Below are 20,279 nucleotides of genomic sequence, written 5' to 3'. Positions count from 1 at the left end.
TGTGACCCCCACCTCCCTGAGGCTTCCGACGCCCGGACCCTCTCTGCCTCCCCAGCCCCGACCTCGGGCTGAAGAGACTCCAGGGAGTCTAGGCTCCCTGGGTAGGTACGGAGGGTCCCCGCCCCACTCTCTGCAGTCGGAGGCAGTTCAGCCCCACGCGCCCTGGGGAGAGGACCCTCCAAGGGACCATCCAACCCCAAAGCGGCTGCACGCTGTCACCTGCTGGTGGCACCCATAGCAGCCCCTCCCTGACTTCTCAGGAATGGTAATGTTTCAGACAGGCCGGCCGGCAGAGGCCACAGGCCCGGGACGCCCAGAGATCTGTCCAGCAGGGCGGACAGTGCGGGTCGGCCCTGCTGACAGGGGGCGGGCAGAGCCCCCCTCATGCCCCTCATCCTCCCACTGCGCCGCTCGGCTGCAGAACCGGGAAGTGGGTGGCCCAGAACGGAAAGCTCTGAAAACATTGGCACACCCCGTGTTTGGGCTTTGCCAAGTGTCCATGCTGAATCAGCCGGGTCAGGGAAGAGAGACAGGATGCTCTGGAAACATCTGTCTGAGGCCTTTCTTTTGGAGTTCTGTTCTTCATTTTAAATGGATAGTTGAAGGTTAGGGACACATTACTATTTCTGGTTCCTGTACTTGGGACATGGGTCCTGCCTGCTTTTGTGACATGTCTGTACTTCGTTTGGGATGGAGACTATTTATTTCTATGTTTTGATTTGAAATTCCAATAAAAATAAATGCTTTGAAACCCTGTCATCCTAAAATAGAGGCCAAGAGGGAGAACTGAAACATCTTCCCTTGTATTTCTTCCCCCCCCCCCCCCCCCCCCCCCCCCTGCATTTCCGGTCCTGGTACAGCCGGGGCACCCAGCACTTCTGCCCCGGCCGCTGCACAAAGCCCAGGGCCAGGTGATGGGAGCCAGGCGGGCAGCAAGGGCTCCTGAGGATGTCCCTTTACCCCCTTCCTGAAGCTCAACCCCTCAGCCCAACCGGCCAGGAGAGGAACGGGGGCTGCCTCAGACTAGCCAGGGGCTGCCAGCCAGGCCCAGCACAGTGGGGAGCACCCCGGGGACACTGGAGGCCTGGCCCCTCAGTCCAACCATGGATTGGTCCCGCCTGTTTCCTAACATGCTGGAAGCCAAGGTGACCTGGGGAGATGTGCTTCTGTCCCCAACCTGACTTGCTCTTCAAAGACACAGGGTCTGTTCCCTAAGGGGCGGAGGAGCGCTTCTGTTTCTAGAGCCCTTGGTTCTGGGGAGGACAGCTGACTGGCAGGTAACCCAAGAACTCGCTCAGAGGACAAGGCTCTGCTTCTTGCTTTTTTAATAAACCTGTTAAAACACCGCCAGTTCTGTGCTTGACTGCCTGGCTGGGGGCGGTGGTGGCGGGCTTGCTCAGTGGCCCCCACGTCCCAGGGGGGGCTCGGGCCAGGGGTGCCTCACAAAGGAGCGAGCCTGCTAATGGACTACTGCTGGCGGGGAGCCCCCAAACCGCCCCTGGGAAATGCCGGGTTCCTGGCAGCCAGTAAAGGCCGAGTGTGATTCAGGGTCAAACCGACGCACCACTTAAGGAAGCCGCTCTCACTGGACCAGGGGACCGACGGCGACTGGTGGGCCCCTCCTGTCCCGGGGGCTCTGCTGGGGGTGCGCCGTCTTGTTGGGAAGCAGGCTTGTTCTTCCCGGTTTATTTCTCCCACTCCTCCTGGGGGTCAGCTCAGCCCCCCGTGTCTGCTTAACGTGAGAACTATGGCAGGGGTCGGGGGAACCGCCTAGGCCAGAAAGGAGTTCTGGGGGAGCAGAGACCAGGACCCGTGCCGCCCAGGAAGTGTACGAGACTGCCCCACAGACGGGTCTTTGTGCCGTCTCCCTGGGGACTCAAGATGCCATTTTCCCAAAGCCGGGGTCACCTGACCCCGCCCTCACGCAAGCCCATCCCTACAGCAAATCGGGTTAGGAGTGCGGGCCTCAGTGACAGGTGGGCTGTCCCTGGGGAGCGTGTGACAGTCCACGCCGTGAGGAGCTGTCACGGGGAGGGAAATCCTGAGCCATGTGGACCCACATTCATATCCTGTCACTTACTAGGTGGGGATCTGCCCGGTTAAACCTGTCTGGGGGGAGGAGGGGTCCCACCAGGGGAAGCTGGGCCGGGCAGCCTCCCTCCTTCACCCGCACACCCACACCCTTGTCTCCACAATGGCCCATCTTCTGTCCCCAGGGCTCCCGGGCCCCCTGCAAATTCCCCCGCCTGCCCTGAGGCCGCCCTCGGAAGGCGCTATGTGCACCTGCGGAGAACAGCAACCCAGGGAGGGCAGTGGGCTTTCTAATCCCAAGCCCCTTGTGCGCCCCCGGGGGTCCGCCACGGCTGCTTTTCTGCCATCAGAGGACATGTGCAGAAATCAGCACACTAGTCCGAACTGTCTGTCTGTCCCCTCTTTGCGGGGCGGCCACGGGTATCTCGCCGTGTGGGCAGAAACTGAGGGCATCCACTCACCCCTCCTCCTTCACCGTCCCCGTGGGGGACAACACCCGGCACATTGGGCAAGGCCCCCGGTGTCACAGGCCGAGAAGGCAGACACGGCACAGGACTCAGCCAAGGCAGTGACGGGGCAGGGGACTGGGGGTGGGAGGGGGTGTGGGGGGGGGAGGGAGTGTCGGTTCAGGTGACCCCTCAGGGACAGGCCGCAACTGGTTGCAAGACTCGGGATCACGGGAGCAAGGGAATCAGCTGTCTTTGTGTAAAATCCCATGCGTGGGGTGGCTCAGTCCTGCCTCAGTGGCTTCCAGAGACAAAGGGGGGCTTTAACTTTCTGGAAAAACAAGAGTCAGCTAACCACTGGGCCAACTGGTTGCTCCCGGCCACAGGGAGGAACGGAGCGGCTGTGTGCACGTGGACAGGCGCAGTGTGCGCCCCCCGGTCCCTTCCTGCTCCACCCGGCAGGCCCAACACGCTCACGCAGACCATCTATTCCAAGTCGGCACAGGGAGCAGCGCTCTTACATTTATTCAAATTCAAAAATCCAAATGATTCTTGTACCACTGTGGTATACAAGGCACATATCCTCGTATGCAGAGCACGGGTAACAGCAAAGAGCAAACCCCCCGGAAACCTTCTAGGTTCCATTAAAGAATTCTGAAGACCAAGAGCTTCTGATGAAGGAAGGTGTTAATGCCACGCTTCCTCCCACAGGCCAGATGCAGAGCGGGGTGCACTCGGCCCTGGAGGCGGGCTCGGCCCGCACGGCGCCTGCAGCCTGGTCTCCGAGCGTGGGGAGAGCCACGAGGGGGCCGGTGGGCGGGAGAGGGGCGGGGCCAGCTTGCAGAGAATACCCCTCGGGTAACACCGTTTTTCTTTTTTAAAAACATTACTAAATTCAGAAGCACACAGGAATACAAAAATAGTAATCCACTGTTTTATTATGAATATGTCTTGGATTCTCACCCTGCCCCTTTACCAAGGGTATTAACATCTTGGACAAATTTAAACAACAAACCTAGCAATCAAAATAACCCTGCAGAATCTTTCTGAAATGATCTAGAGAAGAACTCCACTGGTCCCAGGATACAGAAGCTGTGACTTCCTGGAATTCTAGAAATCTCCAGTGCAGCCATATGCTGAGGGGATCAATGCAAAATGTTCAGCAGCTTTTCCAATGCATCTCAGGCAGCTTTCATCATTTGTGCGAAAGAAGCGCCTTCGCCTCATGGAAGAGATCCAACGCAGACTGATCTTGAGGTGGCAAGTTCAGGGCAGGGGACAAAGGCACCATGCGGTCCATGAGCTCCAGGGAGAGCAGCCTCGGGAAAGAGAAGCACCAAGGCATGGATGCTGCTGGCTGATGGCTTTAGCAGCCCCATGACCCTTCCTGCGATGTCGAGGGTCAATGCGATCCTGGTCCCACCAGGGCTAGGCGTAGATGCATGAGAAAGAATCTCGCTGAGATCTTCCCTGCAAAGGAAAGAGCAGTACAATTTACTGCCTGGTAACAACGGAGGAATGCTTGTACCTGCACCTCTGCTCGCCTCCGCTCCGGCTTCGGAGAGAGGACCTGAGCAGAGGACGGGAGGAGACCGGCTGCACCTCACGACCCCGCCAGTGGGGTTCACAGCCGCGTCGCTCGCACACGGCCGTGAGAGCCGGCGGCCGCACCCGGCCTTCTTTGCCCCACGTGGCTCCGGCCCCCTTCACTGCACCTGCTCCCACAGCCTCAAGGTGCCCTGCGGTCCGCCTCCAGGATGGAAGCTCATGCCCTCCAGGCGCCAGGGCTCTACGGACAGCCACACCCCGGGGCCACATACAGATGGGCGCCGCCACCGACGTGTGCTCCTCGCGTGGGCGCAGTCCCAGCTCCGGAGCCTCTGGGCACTTGCAAACAGGAAGGCTTTTTGCTCGAGGGCTCGACTCCTGTTCCTGCTGAACTGAGCCAGTGTGTAAAATGAGAACTGATATCAGCTCAGTAGGCACCGGAGGGCGGGTCCAATCGACAGCCCGGAAGCAGTGCCTCGGCTGGGAGCTCGGCGCCGTCCTGCGGGGGCTGCGAACACAAAACAGAGGTTACCGTGCTCGGCAACTGCGAGCAGGGCAGGGCGCACCTGGAAAGCACCAGCCCTACTCACACACAACCCACTGCTGACATAGCTTTCACTTGGTTTTTCTGGTGATGCCTTTGGTTTTAGTTCTTAAGAGAAGTTGTTTTGCAGCTTTCAATACATTTGACCTTTCAGACAGGTAGCTAATCAGTGAGTTTATATTTCCGCAGACTTTTGGTACATTCGTGTATTCCCGACAGGAGGGAGCGCATCCTCGGAGCCGAGCGGTCTCGTAGCCTCCAGAATCGCGCCCGGCACCGAGCGGACCGCTCAGCGGCGGCCTCTGCCCCAGCAGCTTAACTGTCCCCATCTCACCTTCTCTTCAGGTGCAGAACTTAGCCACTGTGAACAAAGCGGAAACCAGTCACTGTTCACCAATCAGCTAAGCTCTGCACCTCGGCAGAGAGGTCGTCGGCTGGGCGGAAGGAGCGGGCCGCCGAGCGTCTTCCACGGCTGTTGCTGCTTCTGTTTCCGGAGAAGAGCTACAAGATGCGTCTGTTCTCCGAACTGCAGAGAGAGAGAACTACGGCTTCTGAAGGAGCAGCCAAGGTCATGGCTGCGTGGTAATCCCTGGCAATGTGATTTTAATCTTAAGTCACAAATCAGCATGCCAGGAACCCAAGCAGCCAGAGCACCGGAGCAGCGCCGGGCGCCGCCGTCCACCCACTACCCACCGCGTGGCCGCGACTTCAGCTCGCTGGGCATTGTACCCGCGTCCTGGCGGCCCAGCCCACAGCCAGAGGGCTCCGCGGCGACCACGTGCGCCCCGTGCAGCTCTGGCACACGGAATGAAAAACGCAACCAGCAGCTGCCCCTACATGGTTCGCCGCTTCCACCCTGGGGGCCCGGGGCGTCCCCCGCTGGAAGGTGCCACTGTCACTGAGCAGGAGCAACGGGGAAGGGGCGTGCGTGTGGCCCTGCGTTGATCCCCAAGGGGCAGGGACAGGAGGGGAGCAGACTCGTGACCGGGGCTCCCCTGAAAACTCCCGATGGAGAAGCGAGAGCCGTGGAGCCCGCTGTGGCCCCCCACAAGCTGCAGCAAGGGGGCGGTGGGGAGGGGACCGCCCCACTGTATGCACAGTCTCCAGGAAACCCCAACTCTCCACGAAATAAAACATCTCAGAGAAGTAGGGTTTATCCCGCGGCTACGCAGGGTGGTGGCAGGAGAGGCTCGCGGTCTTTCCCGCTGGCCCGGCTGTGCCCAGGACACGCTGCCACCACGGGGACGGTGGGGGACGGACCGCGCACAGCTGTTGCGCGACAAGACGTACAATCGTGGCAAATACCCCCACTATTTCCTTTTCCTGGCAAACACGGTTCCTGGACTCTTCTGGAAGAACAGGATCATACTTTAGAAAACCCTTTTCTCTCCTTAGTATCAAGAGTTCTTTCAAATAAATAAGATATTTAAACATGTTAGAAATGGTTTTGTTAACAGCAAAACAGCAGAAGCACACTGAAAGTCTGACAACAGATTAAGAATATCTACATAAAATATTAACCATGAAGAATTCTACATGTAGAGAAGCTGTATAAACATCAAAATGCTTGAGATTTGATGTGAAGTTAAAAAAAACGATACAAAATTAGGCCCCATTGTATCACATAAATGAGAAGAAACAGAAGCCGTGGTGGCCATCACGGGCCGCGCTCACAGCCCCACAGTTCTGCCTAAAGCTTCCCGAACCATTGGGATGTGACTTTTAAAACGCAAAAACCCAGTTAAAAAACGAACTGCTAGGATGTAAATCTAACAGGTCAATTCCAAGCACAATTGATCGGAAGCAGTTTAAATAATTTAGGGCTCGCACTCCAGTGCAGACCAGGGAGAAATTCTGCTCCAGTGCAAAAGGTGAGAAATAAGCCGGGCACGGGGTTGTTGAGAAGTGCATGGCGCACTCCGGCGGGCGGCCCCTCAAGTTCTCCTGAAGATGGGGGCCGGGGGTGCACACACATGTCTGCACGGAGCTCAGGGTTCAGGGTAACCCGGCCACGTGCTCCCATATGAGCCCTCACCCGGACGACTGGATCAGTGCTCCAGCAGCCTCCCCAGCCCACCGTCCAAACCTACTCGAAGTGCTCTCCCGTGTTTTTGTCCCTACAAGTAACAGAACCCCAAGTGGCCAAAACAGTGTCAGGAGAGCTACTCTGGCCAGAGCGGGCCTCATGCTGCCGGCAGGCGCCTGCCCTACCTGCGCTCCCAGGCCACTGGCCACTGGCCACGGAGCAGGAGCAGAGGACCGTGGCTCAGCGTCTCATTATCGGCTCATGTGGCTCCAACGAGGAATCTCTGGTTAGAGTGCAACAGCGGAGCAAGGGAAGGGAGAGAATCACCTCTTCAGAATAACATCTCGGCCACCACCTCAGCTGAGGATCTCTCCATCTGCTCCTTGGTCAGCTCAAAGCACTGGCGGGCGACCTGCTGCTGCCTGGGGTCCTCGCTCAGCATCAGCTCCCCGTACAGGTACACGCCCATGGCCTGCAGGGCACAGGGGCAGAGCGAGGGAGGGACAGGAATGAGGTGTCTGCATGCACACAAACTTGCCCGTCTGGGAATGACAGAGACCCGAGAAAGACAGATGGTTGACCAGCTATACTTCTGCAACCTAGAGTTTTCCATCCCTTCTCTCTCGTTCACACTGACCCCCCCAGAATTCTTAGCTATCCATTCCATCAACAGAACCTTGGCGACCTGTTTTTGCAGGGATGACTGTGTCAGGAATGCCAGGGACAGGCAGGTAGGTCCCCACAATGCCCACCATGGAAACCCGCACGGCTGCAAGCAGGCCTTCCTCCCGGGACAGTGCCCCCAGCACATCACATGGCGGCCTCGGGGGGAGAACCGTCCTGCTGCCCCGGAACAGGTGCCTGCTGCTTCTGCCCGGCCTGGCCCGGCCCGGCCGAGCCCCCCAGCCTTCCCCACCGGGCAGCAAACACCACCTCTGCAGTTTGCGACAGTCTGAAAAATTGCCGATTACATCCTGGAAGACCAAAAGACTCCTTTGGTTCTGCCTTTTCTCCTGCTCTAAGCACAGTTATGCATTACATTCTGCTGGAGCAAATTAAAAGAAAGATCTCAAAGACAGCACAAGATAAAAACTCGGTAGTCTGGGGCTCAAAACTTCTTCCCTGAGAAAGCTGACTTGTGGTAATTCTTATTTGGCAAAGGTCTTGGCTCTAAAAAAGCAGTTACTTTTGGTTTTCAGAAGAAACCTTAAGTTACTTCTTACATTCTGTCCCTGACTGTGTTTCCAAACACCTCTGCTCCAACTGTGCAAATGTGACATTTCTTCTGCTACAAAGTCATGTATTTTTCTTTGTGGGAAGAATGAGCCCTTCCTTGCTGGCTGCCCCCCATACTCAGGCCCTCTCAAAAGTCCCTTTGTTCGCCCCACCCCCACTCAAGCATGGCTCCATTCTGCCAGCCCACAGTGCCCGGCGCAAAGCTCGCTCGGTGGCACACAACAGTCACGCTAACAGCAACGAGCTGCAGGCTGCCTTCCAGAAGCTGACAGAACCCGTGGCATCCCCCCCCCCACACACACACAGCCACGCTGGGCAGATGTGGGTGTGCAGAGGCGGCAAGGAGGGCACCCCCAGACATGTTCACGCTCCTTCGTGCTTCCTGCAGGCTCCGGGGAAGGTGACCGCCTTGCCCCATGAATAGTGAGGGAAGTTCTGGCAGGAAGGGAACTGGAAACGGGGGGGACGGGATGACACACAGGGGCGTGGCGGGACGTGGCTGGTGCGGGCACAGACCAGGCTGTCCTAGGCAGTCGGGGCTCTCCGTGACTACTCAGAGCCGCTGAAGACATGGATGCACACCGGGACAGCTAAGCCGCGGCCTGGCCCGAGACCTGGTGACGCCGTGAGGTCTGTGTGTGCGTCATGTGGTAATGACAGTGGTCCACAGCCACGTCAAACCAACATTTTGGTTTGCTTTAGGGACACCAAGAGAGGGGAAAATCAGCTCCAGAATGTTTTAGGGAAGCTCCTACCTACTTCTTAGAACTCTTTGGAAAATGTTTAAATACTTGTTATGAAAGAGAAGTTCACAACTTGGGTCCCTGTGTTAGTAAGCGCACTTGAAGTCAGGGGACAGCAGTAAAGAATTCCCATCTGCTGAAAAAGGAAACTTACCTGATCCTCCTGGAGGAATCTCTCCACGTCTTTGTAGGCTCTTGTGTATCTGTGCTTAACAATGAGCTCGCACCATCGATGGCGAACCTTAAGGAAGGACAGAAAATCCAGTAAGCAACAAACCAGGGGGGTTCCTCAGCCTGTCTTTTTTTTTAAGATTTTATTTGTTTATCTGAGAGAGAGAGAGAATGAGTGAGAGAGAGCGCACATGAGAGAGGGGAGGGTCAGAGGGAGAGGCAGACTCCCCGCTGAGCAGGGAACCTGCTGCGGGACTCGATCCCGGGACTCCAGGATCATGACCTGAGCCGAAGGTAGTCGCTTAACCAACTGAGCCACCCAGGCGTCTCTCCTCAGCCTGTCTTAATGACAGAATTTGTATTAGCAAAAATTACTCTCTCAACTGTATTAATGTCGCTGACACTTTGTTGTACATTTTGTTTTAGTTTAATTTCGTGTACAAAGAAAGGAACCATGTTCCTCACTGGACTGTGGTGTGTCAACTTTAGGGGAAGAAGGGACATGGTTCAGTTAGGTGTTCTGATGTTTTTAAATGCAATTCTGCAAGACACCAGATAAATGCAAAACATAACCAGGCAATGAAGCACACAGCCCAGCCAGCCCAGCTCTGCCCCGCAGCACGCGGTCAACGGACGTGCCCTTCAAAACCACAGCTTCTTAATTTCCAGCGATGACCAATTTGGTTCAACGCTGTTGATCATAACAATAAAGACAGTGAGAGCGGGAAGACACGGTCCTCCACATTCCCGAGAAGACGCACCGCACGCCTCTGCAGCGTGTGCGGACGGCGCCCGGGGCCAGGAAGGAGAGCAGAGCCCTTGCCACAAGCAGCCCCCCGCCGTGTGCCCGCGGGGTGCCGCATGTCTACACAGCCTGCCGCAAACAGCCCAGCCGACTGCAGGGGCCATTCAGTTCAGATCCACTTGACTCAAGGTTTCCCAGAATGAATTTGCCAGAACCCCAGCCCCTCCAGACAATATGGGAGTCTGGGCCCAGGACTAGTGGTCTCTGCTGGTGGAGGCAGAGCCCCAGCATCTCCTGGCACATTCTTTAGGTGGAGAGTCTACCTGAATTCGGTTTTCAGAATCCAGTCGCAGGCCCATGCCTACTGCCCCAAGTCCTCTCAGTTATTTATATGCAGTGAGCAGTCCACCACTTTGTATTCCTTTACTGGCTCAACATCAGCCCTCCACGGAAGTGATTACAAGCACCTAAGAAGCTTCCTTCCTTCCCTCTTTGTTTTTATTGCCTTTGAAAGAGGGAGACCCTGCACAGTAATCCATTTGTGGCAATGGGATAATGTAAGCAATTTCAACATTTTGGCTGGGGACCCTGTAAATTATATCATTACCCACTGCTGGCCGGATCTCTCCTTTAATCTACTAGAAATAGATTTACACACAAACAAGTAGAAATGAAGAAACAAATCTTCTGGGAAGAATCCTTCCCCTGGGCTACAGTGCACTCCCAAGACTGGGTGTTAACTCGGGGGCTCTGCCCTTTGCTTGTGGGCAGCAAGCCCTTTGAACTTCTAAGGACAGGATGCCAATGAACTTTACATCCACGAAGGAATTTCAGAGGCACATGGAAATGAGCTAATAGCCTCGGAGCATCACAACAAACGGGAAGAGGCTGGACTGGATGGATCTTGGCAATCTTTCCATCTTCCACAAGATGTTCTTTCCTACATAGCCAACAGAAATGAACAGACTATAAAAGGGAAAGGGCAGCCCCTACAATATTCTCACAGAACAGGACAAGTGGACTGAGCTCTGAGAAGCCAGCTCGTCATACTACACCAATCAGAAGCCACCAGAACCACCAGACGCCCCGCTCCTGGGCCCTGGAAAGCACCCAACCAGGCCCCGCTGGATGCCCTTTCACTGTTTTCTCGCAGTCATGCTCATCTCAACACCTCAGACACCCCCGGTTGCACCTTGCGAGCTTGCAGAAAATGGGGGGGCCAGCTCGGCAAGGTCAGGAGAAGGCCCCCCGGCGAGCAGGGGGTGGCCTGGTGGGAGGCCCACACTGCGGGGCCAACGGCTGCTCTGTGCCCCGCCCGGGGCCCTCAGGAAAGAGCGCCCCTTTCCACCCTGCCCACAGGGTGCTCTCCTCTCCCTGATGCACAGCAATAACAAGGCCCACCTGAGGGCCTACTTCGGGCAGAAGAGGGCCTCCAGGCAGGCAGAGGCGGGGGGGGGGGGGGGGAGGTCCCACCACAAGGGGGCGAAGGTCCAGGAGGCCCGAGCGAAAGGCTCTTTGACACCAACATGAAGTCAGCACTGCCATTTCTCTTCCTTCTCTTACTGTTAGAAAGAGATTACTGCCACAAGAAGAGATCTAGTCTTCTGACCCCTGAAGGCCAACACGGCATCCAGGAAGCACAGCCCAGCGTCCCTTCCCCTGGAAGAGCAGAACAAACAACAAGCCTTTTCTTTACAAAAGAGCTCAGTGCATTTCAATATTTCAGGGGCAGGATGTTTACAAGACACCACAGAGATGCTTCGTGAGGCTGAGGGCCTGACAGATGTTTCTTGCTCCCGCACAGGGCTTTTACCTCTCTTCTTCTTTCACAAAGAAAACCCTCATTTTTTATCCCCTAAACTCCAGGACCTAACCTGCATGGCCACTTGTCACCACACATAATGGGGGTCTTCCCGAAAAACTGGCAGCAAAATGACATTTGTCTCAATTTTTCCCAGCAATATTTCCAAAGTAGGTACTGACAGAATATTCCCCTTCCAGGTCACTGAGAAACTGGAGAATCCTTGGCAGGGGCCGTCACATACGTGTATCACGCTCCTTCTCCCACTGGAACTGGAGAAAGTGAGGTTCCCGTGCCGGGGGGCCAGAGCCAGAGAATTTGGAGCAGGCCTCTGAGCAGAGGGCTGTCCATCCTGCAGATCTGCCCTTCCTCATTTTCTATTTAATTAACTAAACAACGGGGTAGTGGCCGCCTTGTGTGTAACTCCCTCAGTGAGCTCACCGGCAAACACCGCGCACGCACAGGACAGCGCCCACGCCCGGCGGGCCTCCGTCCACAGCCTCCCGGGCTCCTGGGTTCTGCTCACTGAGCTTCCCTGTTGCAGGCGCTCACGCAGGCCCACACGGATCAAATCCCACTTTAAAGATCCACGTTTTACTGTACTTCAGTTATGTCAATAGAGCTGAAGACATTTAATGACCTTTTGAACGATGACTCAAATTCACCTCACTCCAACCTCGTGCCGGGAATCATCTGCAAGCGCCCTGGCAGCCAACATCCTAGTCCCCAAGGCCATCAACGTGGTCAGCCGGACAGAGAAGGGGTGAGGAGGGGTGAGGAGGGATGGGGGGGGGCGGGGGGGCGGGGAGCAGAAGAACCAGAACCTGAGGAGGATGAGAAAAGGGGCATTTCGGAAGTGAAGAGAGGCAGAGCTGCCCCAGGTGACGAAGGGCAGAGTCCCGGGGACCCCGAGGGCCGGCACCCTCCGTCCCGTTGCTCTGCGACAGTGTGTGGCAGGGCGCTGGAGGCCTTCCCCACCGCTGAGCCTTCCCTGCGGGTCCCGGCCCCTGCCATGGCCACATGGGGGGCTCCTCGCACACATGAACCATTCAGCACAGCGTGTGGCACATGACTGAGGAAGAATGATAAAGAAAAAGAGAATGTAGGTCCCTGGTTCTTCCCACAAGGTCACAAGGAAGCCTGATACACAGACGTGCATATACAGGTGTGCGCCCATAAATCCTCCAGTCCAACAAGAGCTAGTTTGAAACTCTGCTCTTCAGAGTTCTGCTTAAGGGATATACTGAACAGAAAAATGATGTGGGTGCTGCCCTCGGCGCACAGCTGAGTTTTAATACAGCGGTGCTAATCTGCACCACTGGAAATGGATTCCAGAAGTTTCCAGGTTTCCAAAGCCTCCATGAACAAAGGGTGGTAAGTACACAGACATTAATGTTCTCCCTGGGGATGGCCAACAATGCGACTGGTTCTTTGGGGTTGGGTGCCAGAACTGAGGTGGGAACAACGAAGGGGAGGTGTGCAGAAGCGGATTCGTGTCGGACCCACTTTTGGTGAGAGAATGAAAACCCTCCAATAATCCACATAACTGCTCCAGACCGGTGGATCCCTGACCCCGTAGCAGGCACTCGTCCAGGAGGAACTCCACCAGGAAGGTGGGCTGTGTGTGTGGCAACAGGCCTGAGCCCCTGGGAGGCCTGGCAGATGCGTGGCCTGGGCACCCACGAGGTATCCTGCACTTGACACATATAGCCGTGTATACACGTGCACACACACGGAATCCTTTCCCTCACTCTGGTATTTTCTTTCCTTTTTGTTTTTAAAGATTTTATTTGCGAGAGTGCACGAGAGCGGGTAGGGGCAAAGGGAGAAGCAGACCCTCCACTGAGCAGGGAGTCAGATGCGGGACTCGATCCCGGGACTCCAAGATCATGACCTGAGCCGAAGGCAGTCGCTCAACCAATTGAGCCACCCGGGTGCCCCTCACTCTGGTATTTTCTGTCCTTTTCTTTCTGCTGGTCAGTGAGCTACTCAATTGATTTCATGACCCACCGTGCCCTGAGCCACAGAGCCCGAGGCCCCAGGCTGGAGACCTGGGTCTGCCACTCAGCCCCGTCAGCGTGGCCCAGGTCCCCGGGGTGGGGTAAGACGAGGGTGGCCCCTGTCTGGCTGCTGTGGAAACCGACTGAGGTTGCCCATGGCAAGTGTACCTAAGGGTCCCATATACTGAGTGCCTGTCACCTTAGCAGGAGTGGCATGTTTGTGGCTTTCTTTTCTGTTTCAGAAGTTCTGTTATTTATTGAATTTATAAAAACTTGGGAGTATCATGTCAAGAAAGTGCTGTTAACTGGCGAAATGACAGAGCAAGGTGCCCATTGGATGGCTGCTGGTCGAGAGGGTGGACTGGAAGGTGTGTGAGGTAGAGCAGCCCAAGACAGAAGGCACAGACGGGGCTGGGCTCCCGGCTGGGGGTTGGGGGAGGGGGCGCGAGGTCCCCAGGCCTCTCTGGGCCCCTGCTTTGCCTGCAGTGACTGGATTCAGGAGTCTGAGATTCCCTGCGGGAGAAGAGCAGGGGTGCCACCAGGGAGGGGCTGAGAGGCCTCGGGAAGCTGGCGCGTCTCCTGTCATCCAGTACACCCAGGGGCCGGGCACTGGGAATTTCCCAAACCACCTGTGGAGACAGAACGCCCAGCTCAGCCCTGCCTCAGCCCCAGCCCCATGGTGTTTCTGCCATTTCAAGGAAGTTCTTACTACTCAAAGGCTGAGCCGAACTACTTCCGGCCTGCTCCCCTGACTTCCGGCGGTGCTCAAAAAATGGGACCTGCCTCGCAGGGGTCATTTGTATTCCCACTCCACATCTCAGACTCAAGGGGACAAGTCCCATGACCCAGTGGGGCCTCTCTGTGATATGACCGTGACCTTCATTAGGACATGCTGGGGGTCCCCCTCATTTGGTCGTTCTCTCCCAGAAACAGGAGAGAAAGACTGCTGAAGAACAAGCCCACTCCCCACCCCAATGTCTTTTCAACCTGAGAATTTTCACGTATCCAGAACCGGTTTCCTACCAAACTCTGGAACAAGAGTTGGGAAATTTTCTCTATCAAGGGCCAGTGAGCGTTTTTGGCTTTTTGCAGCCCATTTGCCATTGTACTGCCAAAGCAGCCTAGACGGTATGTAAATAAGTGGGTGTGAGCACAGCTGTCTTCTGATAAAACTTTATTTACAAAAACAGGGTGGGCGGGGCTGGCCTGGCTACACTCTGCAGACCTCTGCTTAGGACGGGAGCCCACACCCCAGGTCTTGGAGTGAGGCGAGGTGAAGGGGTGCTGGTAAACATTCAACCCCCAAAGCTACCTGCATGATGTCTTAGAACACAGAGCTGGAAGGTCCTCATGAGCTGGCTCAGGCCTACTTCAGCCTGGTCCTGCAAGAAAATCTAGCATGTTCCTGGATGTGGGGCCTCTTGAGTCCTTTTCTCCCTAGGGGTTAAATTCCTTCTGAAACAGAGTGACTCTCGAGCCGGTGGGCCCAGCACAAATGCAGATGTGAGGCATCATGCATGGGTGGGTGACCTGACATCAAGGACACACAATCTTTGGGAAGAGTGACCCCCTAAACCAGCTCGCTCCTAGTCTCCCCACATTGTCGGAGCTTCCCTCTGTGAATCACTACACACCCCAGTCTCGTGCTTAGTAACACTTCACAATTCTCAAAGTTCTTTTATAGCTTTTACCTCAAGTTTCCTTTTTTTCCTTCAATTTTTGTGTTTTCCATGAAGCTATTTCAAAGAAATAAAACATTCTTTATGGGAATGCACCCCATAAGCCTATTTATTAACTAATAGACTAATTTTCCAAAGTGGTTTTCAAACTTCTCTTGAACATAATTCTTCTAACTTCTAGTAAAAGTGTACTCTGGAAACTTCTAAAGATAAATTAAAGAATGTAAGTGGTTCTTCAGGCAGTTTAAACCTCCATGTCAGAGAGGAAACACCTTTAAGGTAAACAGTAAACTTGTGGGGCCCTGGGTTCCTTGGATGCGGAGTTTGAAAACCAGTGTCTCAGAATTACCGTGCCTGAAGAATAAATGGAATCACAGAGGCTGTGCAGACACTGCTGCAGATGTAAACCAAGAGCTTAGTTCTGCTAACTCGGCTAATACCCCTGGCCTTGGTTCTCCAAGCCACCGAGCCTACACAGGCACGCGCAGGCACACGCACATCAGAGAGAGGAAATCAGGCCGTTGCTTCTGTCACTGTGGTCCGGGAGCCAAGGTTTGGCTTGGAGCACATCACTGTCCAAGCCTGAAAAAGCCCCCTATGGCTCCTGGAGGTAGCTGCTTCTCTGCTTTATCTTCAGATGTTTAAAAATTATAAACACGTAACTTTATACAAACAAACCACCCAATGAACATGAAATTCTAGCCATTCAGCCAAATTCGTTTCTGATCTTCACAGCAACATTCAACGTGGATATATTATTTTGCGTTTTTCCTTTTCTCCACTTGCCCCTGTCGGGCTTACTAGTTTAGTGGAGCCCACATACCTTCGCTCAAGAAGACAGGGGACGCCCTTCTGTTAACGCACCACAGCTCCATTAAAGTCTCAGTGTGTCCCACAAAGTCCCAAAGTGTGTTAATAGCCTTTGGCTTTTTAACAAGGAGGTTGGGAGGGGCCAGCAGACGGGAGGGGACAAAGACGTCGGCTGTGACCCCGGCAACTCCCGCACTGGCGCGCGCATCCCCCAGCCCATCAGCACCCTGCCGCCACCGGCCACTCTCTCCGAGTTGGGTCTGCGATCTGACCCGCCCCCAGTGCTCCTGGAGCAGCCTGTGTTCCCTTGTTGGCCCCCTGCCCTGAAACACAAGCTCGGGGAGAGCAGGGGCCGGGCACCTGCAGGTCATCTCCAGGCCCGTCTCGATGCCTGGCACACAGTACATGCTTGACAAATGTTTCTGAATGAATGAAGCCCCTTTAAAGACTCAGAATGCTTTCCAGCTACTTGGAAATTATAAGGCACAGTTGGAAGCTGTAAAACGCTTTGAAGAATGCCACCCATCCTATTTATGACAGGAAGCACTCCCCTTTCTTTTCAGTCCTTTTGATTTCAAAATTTACTGTTACAGGGAAAAAAAATCTGTCCAGGGAACATGATCTGGGAAGCCCATTAAGCCTCATTTAGAGTTCCATTTTATATCTGTAAACAGAAAGACCAAGGCTCATGGCTTCGGGGAGTTAATAAGTCTAACACTGCAGTAAATGAACCCGCTTTTTCAATTTGTGTCTGAAATTAGATTTAACTTTGCTTTAAAGTGGCTTTCCTGCTGGTGAGGGCAGGAAGGCCTTTGCAGAGTGTGGCTCCAGGACAGACAGCATCTCCAGCCAGTGTTTTCTTCGGCGGCGTGTGTAACGCTCTGGTGTGCCTCACGAGAAAAGATGAAAGACCCCTCAGCTGTGTGGCTCTCACGTCGACTCCAGCATCTGCACTGTGACTCTAGCACTTCTCCTCTGCGCTCCCACATTCGCTGCTCCTTACTCTGAAGAGCTGCGATCTTCATGCTCTCTTTGAAACAAGACCTACAAGTTACTGCATTTGCTGTCACGAAGCCGGGCGGGGGCGGCGGGGACAACAAATGAGGCATCAGAGGCTGGCTGCTCTTTCTCAGGGCTCTTACCACCCCTGCCTGAGTCAGCCCCTAAGGCTCCGGTGATGGACAACTGGTTATAACTGGTTATGGCCAAATATAACCAGAGCTGTGGCAACATGCAGAACAGGCTCCTTCGGGACTGCCTCACACTTGACACATCCACCCAGAGCGACCAGGAGGATAAATGGGATGACAAATGTCAAGGACTAGAAGAGGCAGCCCTACACAGTTCACAAGGGCAAGTTCTAACCTTTCTTCCTTCTCCTGTGGATGTACTTACTCGTTCATCTAATGACATTAATGCTGTTAAGGGCACCTGGCTTCAAAAAGTAGGGCTTGGGAGCCCATGCTGGGTCCACCTTGAAACACGCCACTATTTGCCTTCCTTTCCCATCCAAACTCGATGGCAGTCTGTTCCAACATGTAAGTCTGTAATCAGGAAGGAACACATTCCACCTTTTTTCTTCCTTGTGTTACCATGGGACACACAGCCTTTACGGCAAAGAGGACTTTTACTGTTGGCAGAAAACAGAACCATGGGCTACCTCCTCTGATAAGCTCAGAAGGGACACTGGTGCCTTCTCTCACTCTCCTCAGAGGCAGACTCGAGGCTGGAGGGCCTCCCTGTCTCTACCAAAAAGGACTGTTCCCTCCCGAAGGTGTTTCCCTACTCCAATTACCCTGTCACGTCAGATGACTAGTAGCTGCCGTTCCAGAACACCTGGAGACTCAGGAAAAGTCATTCTCCAAAAAATAAGTATGAGATGCTGAGGATAAAGTGGTGAATAAAACAGACAAGCCCCAGTCTTCTTGGAACTTGTAGTTCAATAGAAGGTCTAAGAAAAATCCAGGAAACCAGCAATACCTTTGTGACAAATGCCGTGAAAGAATGTAACATGGAGCAACGGGGGAAGCCGGGGTGGCACATTAGATTCTGAGAAGGAGCTGCACAAACGGGGATGCAGAAGTAAGACAAGACACCAGTTCCTGAACGAGGAGGCATCCCAAGCCCAATTTCTAGCCATACCATACATGTGCGAAAATGTCAGCCCTCCCTTCCCCTCTCTTTTTAATGGCTATTTCTTTCAATACCCTCCCTACAAAACCACTATTCACAGCAGCCGAGATGCGGAAACAGCCCCAAGTCCATCAGCTGATGGATGGGTCACAGCTGTAATCCATACAATCGAAAATATTTGGCAATACAAAAGGAATGGAGTGCTGATATATGCTGAAACACGGACAATTCCTGAAAACAGGAGGCGAAGTGAAAAGAAGCCAGTCACAAAAAGTCGCATACTGTGTACGGCTCCATTTGTAAGAACGTCCAGAACGGGCAAATTTAGAGAGATGACGGTGTTGCCAGGACCGGGAGTGGGGGCAGAGGCAACGGGAACGACAGCTACAGGCCACGGGGGCTTCTTTGAGGGAGGATGACAATGTTCTACAATCATCTGTGGTGCTGGTTGCACAATTCTGCGAATACACTAAAACCACTGAATTGTGCACTTGAAATGGTGAATTGTGTGGCCTGTGAATTATTACTCAAAGCTGTTATTAAAAACAACCTAAGAGTCAAGCTGGGGAAGGCTGTTTCAGCAAAGGGCATTGTTCTACAGAGGAAACTACCTGGTGTCCCGACAGCAGAGCCAGGGGACTTCCCGAGCTCAGCCCGGTTGGCTTCTTCTACCCACAGATGGGCAAGATCACTTGGTCTACAGAACATGGTTCCATGTGGTTCAAGGCTGCAGTGCGGCAACATGCAGACCAAGTAGCTTAAAAAAAAAATCAGTGTCAGTGCCACCCCATAAAGTTTAACTGATCCCTAAATTTCATACACTTACACACGCACAAAATGCCACAATTTGCATATAAGTGGGTGCTCTTTAATTTTTTAAACAGTTTAAATCGAATTTTCCCTTTGCTCTCAGGGACCAGTATAGACATTCACACCTAAGAGCGAATGCTGCCACGACACAGGGTGGGGGCCACAGAGCCTGCCCCCTGCCCCGGGGAAGGCTCCCCACACGCCTCAGGGAGAACCTGCATCCCACGTGTGGTATGTGGCTTCCACAGCACAAAGGCCAAACTCCCCCAACACCCAAATCCTGGTGTGCCGGGGAACTAGAGAGCAGGCAATGTGTCCAGGTAAGGCACTGGAGGGGAGAAAAGCAATCTGGAAAGACGGGAGCATTTTGGAAAAAATGAGCCCTCTATTTTAAGGTACTTATGGGACACTTTACATGTGAATATGGCTCAGTTTACAGCTGTGGGAAAAAGATGGCAGTGTTCATGGACAACAGGGAGCTTTTTTTGCTGTGGATTTCAGCACAGAAATAGAATACGAAATATGTAAACTACTGAGGGAGGAATAAAGAACCCAGAAGCACCAACAAAACCCCACACTGATTTCACTCGTGAGCCCTTTAAAGACAAAATGGACATGTGATGTAGCTGGGTTTTGGGCTCTACCGAAAGAGCATTAAGGCAATATAACCCCAGAAAATGTGTTCATCTCTGCATCTGAGAAAATCTGTATAGATGGGGGTGTGGGGGGCATATAAAGCTTCTATACCAAAGGACCTGCTGCTGAGCGCCAAATGGCAAAGAACAAAGAACACTAAGAGACTAGAAACTTTTCTAATCAAGTCTGGCTGAACCTGTGGCTAAACGCCCCTCTATTAAATGTTCTTTTCCGTTTTCTTCTATTTACAGATAAATTATAAATATTATCAACTGATTTTAAGTGTTTATTTAAATGGTCCTAAGAAGAATTGAGCAGATTATGCAGTTAGTGGCTCATTCTTTCTTTATCTTCATCACTTAACACACATTTGAGCAGCCCCAACATGCTGGAACAATTCAAGTAAATAAAGCACAATCCCTGGCTTCAGGAACAAGAAAGAATATTAATCTAAAAAATATAAGTTTTTTAACTCTGTCATTTTAGATCAGTTTTTGAAAAATTCCTTTATTGTACTATAGTAGGGAACACTTTGTTGCAAGATTTCCACAGGAAAAAACCTAGGGGCACTGAACTGAGTAACAAAGAAAGAAAACTCCAAGAAAGACCTAGAGATATCTTCCTGACTTGAAAGGAAATGTTCTAAAAACACTTTCATAAACCAAATACAACAAAGGAAAAATACACAAATATAACTAAAGAATTATATAAGAGCTCCGTTCTTTCCCACATCATAAAAGGCACAAGGTTTAAAAAGACAGGTATGTCTAAAGCAACTACAGAAAATTGCCCCGATCTCTTTTTTCAATCTGTGCCCCACCCAAGCTTTCAAAACTCTAGAAAAGGAATTAAAATACTGTGTCAGACAGCTGAGCGCCAGCCCCCTCCACTCTAAAGCACTGTCTTGGCCTTTTAAAAAA

General features: G+C 53.3%; 1 protein-coding gene across 1 annotated transcript in view; it reads right to left on the bottom strand.

The window, feature by feature from the left end:
• Positions 1–3,196: 3,196 nt before the first annotated feature.
• The window catches only part of AOPEP (aminopeptidase O (putative)), a 309,081-nt gene continuing 291,998 nt past the window's right edge, over positions 3,197–20,279 (bottom strand). The window contains exons 14-16 of the mRNA XM_021677941.1: positions 8,729–8,815; positions 6,923–7,067; positions 3,197–3,947 (exon numbers count right to left, since the gene is read on the bottom strand). Coding sequence (XP_021533616.1) covers positions 6,927–7,067; positions 8,729–8,815 — 228 coding nt within the window. The 3' untranslated portion in view covers positions 3,197–3,947; positions 6,923–6,926. The remainder of the gene's footprint in view (positions 3,948–6,922; positions 7,068–8,728; positions 8,816–20,279) is intronic.

This window comes from Neomonachus schauinslandi, chromosome 13 (assembly GCF_002201575.2).
Source record: "Neomonachus schauinslandi chromosome 13, ASM220157v2, whole genome shotgun sequence".
NCBI lineage: Eukaryota > Metazoa > Chordata > Mammalia > Carnivora > Phocidae > Neomonachus > Neomonachus schauinslandi.
The sequence above is the reverse complement of the archived record's forward strand: the minus strand, read 5'-3'. Positions and strand labels throughout refer to the sequence as shown.